The 13,052-nt window shown below is 43.6% G+C and overlaps 1 protein-coding gene across 3 annotated transcripts in view; it reads right to left on the bottom strand.

The window, feature by feature from the left end:
* The window catches only part of slit3 (slit homolog 3 (Drosophila)), a 161,664-nt gene that overhangs the window by 20,116 nt on the left and 128,496 nt on the right, over positions 1–13,052 (bottom strand). For all 3 annotated transcript variants that reach the window (XM_066716503.1, XM_066716504.1, XM_066716505.1), the window contains 11 exons: positions 11,415–11,489; positions 10,223–10,366; positions 8,930–9,073; positions 7,423–7,586; positions 4,958–5,090; positions 4,037–4,102; positions 3,191–3,262; positions 2,981–3,052; positions 1,344–1,415; positions 750–913; positions 392–516 (listed from right to left, as the gene is read on the bottom strand). In XM_066716503.1, the coding sequence (XP_066572600.1) occupies positions 392–516; positions 750–913; positions 1,344–1,415; positions 2,981–3,052; positions 3,191–3,262; positions 4,037–4,102; positions 4,958–5,090; positions 7,423–7,586; positions 8,930–9,073; positions 10,223–10,366; positions 11,415–11,489 (1,231 nt within the window). The remainder of the gene's footprint in view (positions 1–391; positions 517–749; positions 914–1,343; positions 1,416–2,980; positions 3,053–3,190; positions 3,263–4,036; positions 4,103–4,957; positions 5,091–7,422; positions 7,587–8,929; positions 9,074–10,222; positions 10,367–11,414; positions 11,490–13,052) is intronic.

Here is a 13,052-nt window from a genome sequence, read left to right as displayed (position 1 = left end):
AAAATAAAAAAAGGCTGTTTTTTTTTTTTCTTCTTCTTTCCCTTAGGCCTAAAGGTTAAACTCCTATCTGTTATTCTCAGCTAGAGCGCTGACAGGAATCCCATAACAAAACAAAGGGCTGACAACCTGACTGGAAGCAGCCGGTCGAAGGTCACCGGGGGCATGCCATAGCGAGACACACACACCCTGTCTGCAAACAGGAGCTGGCTGGCCTGTCAGAGGGAATCTGCTTGCTTTTCCTGGCCTCTTCCTTCTTTACTTTAGTGACTTATAGATGCGGCTTATTATAGCATTATTATTATCATCATCTCCTCCAGGTACTAATTTTACTGAATTATTTGTAAATTAAATCTCTTGTGTATGAATCTCTCAGGACCCCAGCTGCTCTCACCTTGTACCCATAGGGGCAGGTACAGCGGTAGAAGCCAGTGACATTGCTGACACAGGTCCCATTGTTCTGACAGGGGCTGGACAGGCAGGGGGCACATTTGGACAGCAGAGACACTTCTGTAGGACCTGAGAGAGAGAGAGAGAGAGAGAGAGAGAGAGAGAGAGTGAGACAGTGTGGGACAGAGGGGGAGACAGAGAGGAAATCAAGGAACCAAGCAGTGCTGAAGGTCAATAAACTATATCAGAAAATTGTTTTACTGATCTCAGTGGCAGCGAGGACAGTGCGGCAGAGAGAGACGGGCACACAAGAGAGGGACAGAACAAGAAAGGGACAGAACAGCAGTGGCAGAGGAGCTGACCTTTGCACTGGAAGCGGTTGAGAGGTGTGGTGAGTAGCAGCCGGTCAGCCATATCGGGGGGACCCGTGCATCGTGCGATGCCTGGCTCCTTGAATCCTGCCTTCACCCACTGAGACAGCCAGCGCAGGTCACAGTTACAGTACAGGGGGTTGGCACCCAGAGCGCTGTGACCGACAGAGAGATAGAGGCAGAGATATTTAGGACTGACCACACACATCTGAGCATGGCAAGGTTTTGCTGCTGCCCCTCTGTGTTGAACACCAGAGTAGTACTAAAAAATCTATAAAACCAAGTGATTAATGCCTTTCAGCGGCAATAAAATTTACAAAGGCTTCCTGTGGGGCCCAGCTTTCCAGTAAAGAGCGCAAAAGGGCCTCACTTTAATGTCAATCGTGGTCTTTAAGAACAGAGGCAGCTTTAATCCCCAATGTATCAACCCAGCCTGAGTTTGCTCTGCTTTGTGCTCTGCTTCTATTCAACCCCCACCCCCAACACACAAATTGATCTCCACCCCATCGCTCAACCCCCAACCCATCCCAAACGCCCCCTCCTTCGCCTCTACTATACCAGGCCTGGACCTCCCGGTTCACTCACAGGTGGGAGAGGGACGTCAAGTGGTTAAAGGCCCCTTCTGGTATAGTGGAGAGGTCATTTCCATGGAGAGTCCTGGGAAAAAAAGAGAAACACACCTTTATTTACCTGAACCACTGACATCAAACAGTTATACCGGAAAAGACTGATGTCACATGCAAGCAGGTCATTTTGAAATTTCTGATCTGACAATCATTCAATTTTTATTGAGAAACGCCCTTCATAACAGGTGGCCACAGAGGGCTGCAAGCATTGTGCAGACGGAGCAAAATCTACACATGGAAACAAACAAACTTGTGGCAGTAATACAAAATGTTTAGCAAAGACAATGGTTTACTGCAATCTGGTATTACAGGGTTCTGCAATGACTACAGACTTGACCCCTGAACCCTGAAGTGTGCATGTTTTAATTTATTAATTATAACTTTTACCATATGGCCATAGACAACCAAGATGTGTCTAAGTACATGTAGGTGGTCTGAATCTGGAGGACACATTTCCAACAAGGGCTTTTTCAAAGATGTTTGGGATCTTTTCATACGGGATGAAAGGTGCGAAATAAATGTAAAACATTATAGTGGCTGAAAAGGCACAGTTTGTATCCCGCTTTCTTAAGTCAAACCACAAGTCAGCTAATTTTGCTGGCACTCATCTTCAACTTTTCATTGAAAACAGAGTGATGACTCCCACCCAACACTTCAATCCCATCCGCTCCACGTTAGCATCTACACAGCCCTGCGTATCCCTTCATATCCCACCGGCCTTTCTTGACATTCCTGCAGTGCTGATCTGTAAGCTAAACTCCTCTGCCCTGGTGCCAGCAAGACCCCCACCCAGCATTCCTAAGTGACAGCCAAAGACTGAGCAGTTTGACAACAGGACACTTCAGGTCGGCCTGAGGCAAGGTCACACGCCCCGGGGGTCATGTGGGAAATGAACAAGTGAGGATGATGACTACTAACTGCTGCCTGGAAACTGCTGTTCCACAAGAAAAGACAAATATTCACAAATCACCGTATTACTGTTCACACTGCAAAAAAGGGCCAGGTTTGTTACCTGTTAATGACCACTAACTATGGAATGTTCTGGTAAGAGGTCTGCTTTGTGGCAAATACTTAAACTGTCCCAATTGTCTTTGATTACATGTTTTTGTTTGTAAGTATTCATTTACTCCTGTGTCAATAAGAGGTCCATTAGCCATGCTTTGTCTTAGTTTTGCAGAGAAAAAATCCCCAAAATGAAACCGAAATGTCTAATAGTTCTGCCACCTATATTCATCTTCTGGAAATCAGTTTTGACATCTTGCGATTTGAGATTTGTTTCCTGTTGTTTTAAACTTAACACCAAGATAAATGTTTAATGAACATAGCCCAAGGCCTGCTAATATTTGGCATGTTTCAGCAAGAGCGTTCCCAGAGACTACTGAAGGGAAAAACATTGCTATTGGAGACTTCAGTATTCAAACACACAGATAAATGGTTTCGGTTGTTGACGTTTATTCTACCCATGTATGCATGTGTGCACATCTTCTCCAGATTTGAAGATTGATCATTTGGAAATGGAATGAGAAGGGCCATTCATCATAGAATGGAGAGGAAAAAAAAAAAAAAGAGGTAAAAAAATATTATACAAATGCTCACAGTAAACGCAGGGATTTCAGTCCATCAAAAGCGTGTACTGGAATGCACCGGATTTGGTTGTAGCTCAGAATGCTACAATGAAAGATAGAAAGCAAAACACAAAAAAGGTTAAACTTTCTGCTATGAAGAATACCATATAAAACATTAATAAGCAGAATAAGCTGCAAAGTTGTTTTCTCCCTAAAGAAAACTGTTCCCATGGTAACTCACAGAGTGGCCAGCTGACTCATGTTGCTGAAGGTGAACGGGGCCAGAGAGCTGATACTGTTGTTGCTCAAGTCACTATGGGAGAGAGAAAACAGTACTGATTACCTACACATAACAACCAGAACATTGCGTCTTTCTCGGGCGCATCTGCTGCACTAGCATTAGTTGAAAACAAAAACATCTTCAACTGTTAATACTGAAATAACTCTCAGTTGCACTGTGAAGTTAACCTGTGTTTTTGTAAGCACTCAGCAGTTATGAGTGAAAGGTCCACCAGCTCCAAATAATAAATGCAATTCAACTGATTTATTAAGCTCAATTCAGTCTTTTTTTTCATCATCTTAATAGAAGATCAAGCACCCAGCAGCAAGACTCTGATTGTGCTCAACGTTCAGGCAAAAGCTTTGTCAAGTCCATGGTTTTAAATCCCAATCAGTTCGACCCAATCAGCACTGCAACAGCTCCTGTAACTGCAGTTTAAAGAAGGTGACAAAGCAAAAGAAACGCTGAACACAGGGCTTAATTCTGTGTGTCAAATAATGCTGATTTTCATTCCCTGATTAGGGCAGTATGTGGGTGTGCCTTTGCTGATTGAACTACTGATTAAGGCTTTTGGTCAAAGGATGGAGATTGCCAGTACTCTGTTGCTGGGAAATTACTTGGAGAAAACACATTGAAGATAAATAATAATAATAGTCCAGCGATGTTCACATCTGAGCTCTGATGCCAAACCTATGAGCCTTCATACATCTTGCAGGCTCTTTCTACGATGAGGAAGCGAGCCATGCCATATTATTAAAGAGATCCATGGAGTCCAGATGCAGAGAAGGGGATGAGAGATGTACTTACATGAGAGACAGGTGTTTGAGGTTGTTCAGCTCAGGGACAGTAGTGAGAAGGTTCCCCTCCAGGTACCTGGAAAGAGAGAGTCCAGACAGGGTTAGGAGACTAACACAAACCCGCACTAACTCCTGTGCGCAGAGCTCTCCAGTGTGCCGATTTATTGGTTTTCTGTTTTGTGGCGCGCCGCCATTTGTCATGACGCTGCTCCCAAGGTCTGTGTGCTTGTCTCCTCAGGTTGCTGTGCCCATTGCTTGGGTGTGCTAGCTCTTTATGGCAGGAGAGACAGACTCCTCTTTCAATCCTTGTTATTTTACCACATTGGGTTGTTGTGTCAAATCACCTAAAATACAGGAACAATTCTACCTCAAGATTTTGATTTCACTTACACCTAGTAGAAGATAAAGGCCATGTCAGGGAAAACAGTTGAGCTTGGTGGTGAATATTTGTTGAAATACACCTCCTTTTACAAGGGTTTGGGGATAGTTGGATTTGAAATGTCTCGGTTTGTGAGTAATTCTGAGGACTTAAACATTTTATTTAGAATGACAGGAGCCCTATGAATGCTTCTGTATAAATATAGTAGCCTGAATACTGTAGAATTCAGACAAAATACATAGCACATCTTTAGTGATTTGATATTGCGTGGGGCCTTCCATCAAAGTACTTCTAAGGTATCATCAAACCGGTAGCTTCACAAAGACACTAGACTGAGGTGCAGCACAGAGATTATACAGAGTTGTAGTGCAGTGCTCAGAGCTCCTGAATGACGGACAGACAAACAATTCACAGTAAGACAGGCAAGCTGGACTATCGGCTCAAAAAGGACAACTTGGGTCGAGGACCGGGATGACACCAGTACTTAATGTTGTCAGGCAGAGCATCACTGTGGCCAGTGACTTCAGACAGATAGTGGCAGGGGGTACGTACAGCTCAGTGGTGTCCTTGGGGATGGCCTTGGGCAGGGAGTGCAGACCTCGGTTGCTGCAGCGCACCACCGTGTCTGAGCATGTGCAAGACTCTGGGCACCGTGGGAGGGGCAGGCAGCTGTTCTCCTCAGTTCCTGCAAGGGGCGACAAAAAAAGAGAGACATGCGTTATGGCTGCTGAATCCAGAGCACGTCTCCTAGCCCCACAGCATGAGGTTCTGCACTCCCAAACCATGTGGGTCAACCACATATTAAAAGCTGTCATTTTTGTTGTGTTTCTTTTTCGCGTTACTGAAGACGTTTAGACGGCGATGTATGAAAGTGAAATTGAACTGCGACGTCCAGTTAAGGACAGCGTCAAAGAGGGAAAGAAAACAATCCTATGGATTTTCAGGAGACACAAGCTTAACATTCACCAAGAGCGCTGGGCCTTGGCCTAAATAACTATGCCGTTCCTGCATTATAGCATTTCACTGACCTTAACGCTGATCAGAATTCAATAAGTACAAAAATAAATAGATATTATGCAAATAAAAACACAGCAAACAGCAATAAAAGATTCGGTGCGGAAAAAGAAACAAATGTTGATCTTGGCTGGTGTGCTTTTCCGTTTCCAGTCAGATAGTGCACACAGGCTCTTAATAATGGCTGATTTAATGGAAGAGGGCTGAGAGATTATATCTGTAAAGGCTTGAATTGCTCCATGAGATGAAAAAGAAAACAGCAAATTCACTTATTAATGGGAGGTAATGAAGTCTCAGACTTGGTCCAACAATAACAGGCTGGCTGTCTGGTACTGCAGCCCACCATACACTCCTGTTGACTTGTAGCCAAATTGGGTTTCCATAACTGATTGGAGCATGGGGAACTCTGCAATAGGCCTCGGCATAGATTACATTTGAATTGATTTACTTTTGAAAGGCCTTGCTTTACTAAAACAGAGCATGCTGGACATAAAGAGAATATATATATGTCACACTGCACGCAGGCCCCAAAACAGACATTTAAACATAATGCTAATGTTTATATATGCTGTGGGGAAGGTTTTGTTCTATTGTAAAAAAATACTGTTTTGTTTTGTTGTTGGCCCTGAAATACCCAGGATATTCTTCCTCTTTAAATGTGAACACTTAACAAACAATGCATAACCTCTGAACATTCAAAACTATTATCTATATTATATACAACTAAAACTAAAACATAAGTCTGGTTATTCCAAGAAGTGTTTAGAATAATGAGTCATGACTTGAAAGCTTTTGCCCTAGTGGAAAGTTGGATCTTCCTAACCAGAAAGTACAAAAAGTGGGAGACATGCTCAAACAATTATATATGAGTGAAAATATATATATTTTGCGTCTTGCTAGATTTACATCTTTTATACTTACTGACAGGAAATGGATACTGTGGAGTGTACAAGATGGGAAACGTATCCATTTTATTAATTAATTAATTTGGTGTCGTGATTCTATAAAAAAGGAATCCCATTGTGGAAGCGCCGTCGCCTGTTCTGCTTCGTGCATTCTTTACATTTAACTGAGCGATTGAGAGTGATCATGTGACCTCAATGCGCTCCAGAGTTCACTCGAAAACTCAGTGGAAGAGACCGGGAAGGCGGAAGCCAAACCACATTTCCTTTTTCTAGTAAAAATTTATGGAGCAGTCGTGCCTCTCCAGTTTCTCCACGGCGTTCGGGGGAAATTACTGGTTTCCCATTAAAATATAGGGGGGGGGGGATGTGAGACAATGCGGTTGAAATTTGCTCCCCATTTGTCCTTCAGCTTCACGTTCTCTCACGGCTTGATTCCTGCATCAAGAGCCTCGCAGAGAGATGTTGTAAGGTATCGGAAATACAAGGAGCAGATGTGGTGGTAGCGTAGACATCATTCTGTGAGGATAACCTGTGGTTAGGAATGACGAATGCAGATAATAGTGTAGTGTGTTGGACAGTATAATTTAAAATGTACATTGGCCTAAAATATGTAAAATACATAAAATGGCCAACTTAAACTATAGTACTAAAATGCAGACAATTTTCTCAAGGGGGAAAATGACTTGAATGATATATTCTTCCAGCCCTGCAAACCATGAGGCTTTATGAAGGAGATTAACCTTTAACTTACCGACCTGAAGATGTATAGAAATGACTAAAAGTGAACTCTGAAGCTCTGTTCTGATACTGATATCTCTAACCTCGAACCCAAACTCAAATCCTCAACCCCCACACCCAAACCCAAAGCCCAAGTCCAACCCCCAAATCCTAACCCACATATATGCAAATAAAGATCAGCAGTACTGAACAACATAGTCAATAAATCTGGCAGCTGAAGTTGTGCAACACCCTTCAACTAGAGGAACACAGAAGGAAACTGATCGGTAGGTGTCTATTGCTTTGTCCTGGAACTTGTGAAAAGTTTGCTTCACAGGGCGTCTCTACTATCCCGAGGAGGAGAGCTGGGGAAGTCCGTACCGTCGCAGGTGAAGTCAGGCAGAGCCACGTCCTGGATGGGGATCTCTTTGAGGAAGGCTGGCTTCTGGCAGCGGGGGTTCCCACTAACCACTCGCGTCTTCTTCAGCCACAGGCCCAGCCAGGCCAGGTGGCAGTCGCATATGTAAGGGTTGGACAGCAGGTTTCTGAGGGGCAGACAAACAGAGAAGTTAGACTGTTAACTTGCACGTTTGCTCAACTGCAGGCTCAAGAAGCGAGTCAGCTAGCCAGACAGCCAACTGGGTAAGGAAGCAAGTGAAGCGAGGGGAAAGAGGGAATTAAAACGGCAGAGGACTTTTCATGCTTAGGAGCTGATAACACCAATTAGATTGAGCCCTACAGTTCTGCAGAAATTGCTCCACAGACCTTAACAATTAAAATACTTCAAAGGAGCTGTAGCGCATTAACTGCGTACCACAGAATGCATTTATTTCTAATCATTCTCACGGTCCTTGATATTTCTGCAGTCGGCATGTCCACAACCACCTTTCAAAAAACTATTTTTTTTAGGGGGGGGAAGGTCACGGTCTATTTTAAATACATTGTTCTCAAGCGCTCAAATTAATGATAAAGGAGATTCAAGTTTGGGAACAAAAATAAATCTATGCACATATTAAGAGAGAGAGGTAGAAAAAGGTGCCATAATTACAAATCCCGCCTATCCCCTTGACTGTTCCTTTGACCACACATCTCCGGATGGCGGAAACACTTGCAAGCTCTATTTTAGGAAAATAAACATTTTTTGTATAATTTTGTAGCCCAAGTCTGGCCTGCTCATATCCAATAGACATGGGAACACAGCTGCTCTGTAATCCATGCGTTGCTGAGTGCGTTTGCAGTTAGACCAGTATTTTTAGCCACCCGGAGCTGGCATCAGATCTGGCAGTGTCAGCCACAAAGTAATTAAAGAGCTGCCAGGCTTTTGGGCAGCATCTTTAAGTCGCAGGGGAAGAGCCATGGAGGAGCTTTTTCTTCCCCCAGTGTGATGTGGTCCCCTATATTAAACCCAGCTTCTGTAATACCACCCCCACCACCCTCCTCCCCCTCTCCTCACCCCCAGCCGCTAACCACACTCTTGCTGAGCACAATGGGACGCTCTGTGTGTTTTGGACCAGAGGACAGGATGTGCCTGGGACTGGGTGGTGTGTTGGCAGAGACTCCCAAACATCTTGAAGTCAATACGAGCCGTTCCTTTTCAGGGCTCCTCAGGTTTAGCTTCTGATCCTTCACTTAGGGGGAAAGGAAGGGGTTGGAGGAGGTGGTGGTCTCCTTAGAGGTTACTCAACTCCTTTCTCAGCCCACCTCCTGTTCCAGAGCTTCAGAGAACAAGGCCTATTTCACAGTTGGGCTTCACCCAGGGTCTGTACAGTATAACAGGTGCTTCGACAGTTTCAGCAGCAGCACAGTGTCAGAGCTTTGCAGATTCTCTTGATTGATAGGAGGAGAGTAGGGCAGAGGGAGTGACAGTGTGAGGGAGAGGGTGTCTTACATGGTGGAGAGCGAGTGCAGAGTGCTGAAGGCCCCGGGCGCAATGGTGGAGATGCGGTTGTCGTACAGAGACAGCAGGCGCACCGAGCTCAGCCCTGTGAAGGTTGTGTTATCCACACAGCTGATCAGATTACTCCTCATCATCCTGCAACATGACACACACAAACACGGACACACACACATCAGTGGGGAGAGAGATATGGGTCACATAATGGCTTTGACTTGTATGTCAACTCTTATGAATGCTTACCCCGATACATTCAGTATGGCAATCCCACCCTTTTAATTTTTTTTAACCTGGTTTTAAGAATCAGAAGTATTACATTGACATGGGTAATACTATTAGCCATAAACCCTTTAAAGCACAGTTTGTAGAAGCCGTGTTTTTAGCCGCAGTAGAAAAAGAGAAGAGTTTGAGTTCAGATTAGGGGAACGAAGCCGGGCGCCTGAGCCACAGGAATCAGTAACTGAAGCGATGTTTGTCTTGTTAGTGTCATTAGAATGTTCTAGATTTCATTATTTCAAGTTTGTTTTGGAGAGCAGGCCAAATGAGAAGGGGGTGTGTGTGTGGGGGGGGGGGGGTCTGTAAAAAGTGCACCGCCAGCATTCATTTGTGGTTTAGGTGGTGAAACCGAGAGTGTAGTCATGGGCCTGGCTGTCGGGACCAGCTGATTCAAACATCTGCACACTGGCTGCAATCCTGCTTTCTGATACAGGCAGATCCCCCACTGGGGCTCTAGAGAGACGCTAGGGAGCAGAGAACGGGAAGACAACCAGCTCAGCAGCAGAGTCCCACTGACAAGAAGCTGGCAAATGCAAACCAGAGCCCTCCATAATGAAAGTATGAAAGCCAGCAAGTTTAATGATATAAGCCCTACAAACAACAGGGAACTGAAAGACAGCAAATTCAATTTAGGAACTGGCTCCCTGGGACGCAAGAGCTCTAGTAAATTGAATATAGACGGAACATTATTGCATTTTATTTACCAGTGTGCCTTTACTTTTTTCTGAATAGGCTAATTTAAGGCAATCAAGGGAAGCAATAAGCTTTCCAGACTGCTCAAAGATTAATCTAAAAATAAATCGGCAGGACAAATGCAGGGTGTGTATTATTTACGTTGCTATTTTCCAGGTAAACCCAGCAATTGGAACTAATCGCAAGCCCTACTATATGCACACAAATGCAGTTGAACAAATAAATGAGCGACACTAACATATATACTTTATCAAACTGGGGTTTAGGGAGCAGACGGCAGCAGATCTATACGTGGAGTTGACCGGACCGTGCACTCACAGTGTCTTGAGTCCGATAAGCCCTTTGAACATGCGCCCATGCAAGTTCGTCAGCTGGTTCCCTGTGAGCAGCAACTCCAGGACGCCCCCTGCCCCATCGAAGGCCCCCTCCCGGATGTCCAGCAGTTTGTTATTGCTCAGGTTACTGTGGAGAGAGGAGAGAGGGGCATTAGGACAATCTTGTGGTCCCCCCCGCCCTCCACCAACACAAATAATTAAATGCCGGGTGAGGGATGCTGAGGTCTGGGTGTGTACTCTAATTACTTGACAGTCACAGAATAGAGTAAAAGAACAGCTACAACTGAGTAGCAGCAATAAGAACAGCATCTTTGGTTATACATCATGTTATAACATATCAATAAAAAATAGATTAAATAGAGTCCTATCACAAACCGTATACACTGAAAAGGTGCAGGTCTGCTATAGTTAAGCTCTACCTTGAAGCATTAACTGTACACCATACATAATTATCTCTGGAGGAAGGAATATTCTGTAATTGGCCAGTGCTTGGGGTGTTGATTACTCAGTGTGTCCTAATTCGACTTGACCGCCATCTTGAAGTCTCAGACCGCAAAGCAGGTAAGTCAGGGCAATCTAAACATAACCTTCAGACCCTGGGAAAGGACACTAGTACTGACAAGTAGACATCAATCCGATTGCGTTGTTCGAGATGGGTTTCGCTGCATGCGTACTTATAAAACAGACCCTAAAGCATTTCCACTATGAAATCTGGCAGGGAAAAAATGAGCTTGACCCTTCAAGTGCAGTGATTCGACTGATATCCAGCACAACGACCCTGTGATGTACAACCAGATGGGAATCCGCGGTTGCCTAAAATGCTGGAGGAAGTTTAGATGTTGCCAATTTATTACTGAGTGACAGTGCTAGATGGTAAGCAATTTCATGCTTGATAAATCACTACACTTGTTTTGCGGCGACCTCGCGCTTTTCATCTTAGTAGCGGGTGATGCAAACATTCCCGTGAAAGTAAATTATCCTGTATGCTCTGAAAAGGAAAAGGTTGGGATGCAGTATTCGGTATATTCTCTAACCCCCCCCAACTTGTGTCCTACACCCTATTATGCTTGTGTTTAAATGTGTTGACATAAAACACCACATGACACGCAATACTGCTGCACAACAATTCAGCTAAAAGCGATTTTGGCGGTAAAAGCAAAACAAATTGTTCATACATCTTGCGCAGGTTGGGGAGCTTCTTAAAGGTCCCTGCGGCCTCCAGGACTGATATTTCATTGTCGTTCAACCGCCTGTGGAGGAGAAGGAGAGAGACAAAGATCAGCACAGAGGTTAATAGCATTAGAATAACAGTGTCAGCACTCACAGACACACTGCCGCGTTGTGTGGAAACAGCCAGCTCAACTGTTTTATTTTTTAACTTAAAAGGTAAGACTTCAGTATATTTGACACGAGGAGTACAGAACCCATTCCCTTATACAAAAAGAATAAAAAAGCAATAACGTTGGACCCAATAATTCTAACTAACCTTGTCATAATAGCAAAATACCACACTATTCAAAGAAAACTAGTATGCTGGCGCACTAGTATTGATTTAGGTAAAAACGTTTCTGGCTGTCACACGAGAGTTTATTTATAAAAAGACCATTTTGCTTAGAAATGAAATTCCTCATGTACAGAAAAATTATCCTCGCATATATAATTTTTCATATAATGTCATCATGTTTAACCAAAAGCCACATCTTTGTAGAACTCGATGCAAATATGTGACATTTTGATTCCAGTTCAGCATTAACCAGTTTATATTGGCCGCTCGGTGGCAAGAAAAAGAAACACTCTTGTTCTCTTCCTGAACTACTTTCTCATTGGCAGGATTTGAACCCCTCATTTCGATCAAAAGTCTCAGAGGACCAGCGGAGGTGGACGTTTCTAATAAATATTGAGTTAAAAAAAATAAAATAAAAAAATACTCCTGAGTCAGGCAATGGATGGCTAGGATATGAGCAGCAAATTGAACTCCTTGGATATGACCTTTCATAATTTCCCTTGACACCGTGTGCCTTGGGAAAGTTATCCAGACATGAAAGTGGTAGTTCATAACATTCTTCGGATAAACCTCTATAAATAAGTGACATTTTACTGCCTATAACAGCGGTTGCAGAGTGACACCATGGGAGAGACTCTCTGTGAAGTATGGGAATCAATGATGGAATTGGAAGACACATAAAAAATAAAAATAAAATACAATAAATGAAAATGCCCTCTGCTGCATCAAGAAGGACAGCACTTAGTGTTTTTCAAAGGCTGGTGCTCTGGGAGACGGCTGATGGCTGAAGAGCTAACGACCTAGGAGAAGACCAGGCATTTGAATTGCTATTGTTAAAGCTGACATAGGCATTGTCGGAGAGGCAGGAGAATTAGGAGGCACACTATTTACAATGTGCTAGTTATTTCTTAAAGGTCAGACGGACGCCTAATGACAACATATTCAATGCCATTGCTTTCTTGGTTTGCCTGTATTTTTTTTCATATCCCAAAATGTCTCTTGTGAAATTTAGCAGGCATAAAATGAGGGATAGTAGAAATCATAATTCCGCAATATGAGTCTGTTATGGTTATTGCTGGAATCTGAAGAGTGCAAAAAAGCCCTGTGTTTGTAAGCCAGTTAAAACACCAGTATTGACTACTAGTATGTACAGCAGCTTTTCCCTTAAATGGCACATTTAATTAAATGTGCTAATGAACTTTGTGCATCAGCATTGAACTTGAGAGCCAAGCTAAGGGGAAACTGTCCACATCCCTGTTAGTGTTGGGCCATTGAGAGGTAAGTTTGAGATTGAGGTTAAAATTCTCAC

This window comes from Amia ocellicauda, chromosome 11, assembly GCF_036373705.1.
Source record: "Amia ocellicauda isolate fAmiCal2 chromosome 11, fAmiCal2.hap1, whole genome shotgun sequence".
In the NCBI taxonomy this organism is placed as follows: Eukaryota; Metazoa; Chordata; class Actinopteri; order Amiiformes; family Amiidae; genus Amia; species Amia ocellicauda.
The sequence above is the reverse complement of the archived record's forward strand: the minus strand, read 5'-3'. Positions and strand labels throughout refer to the sequence as shown.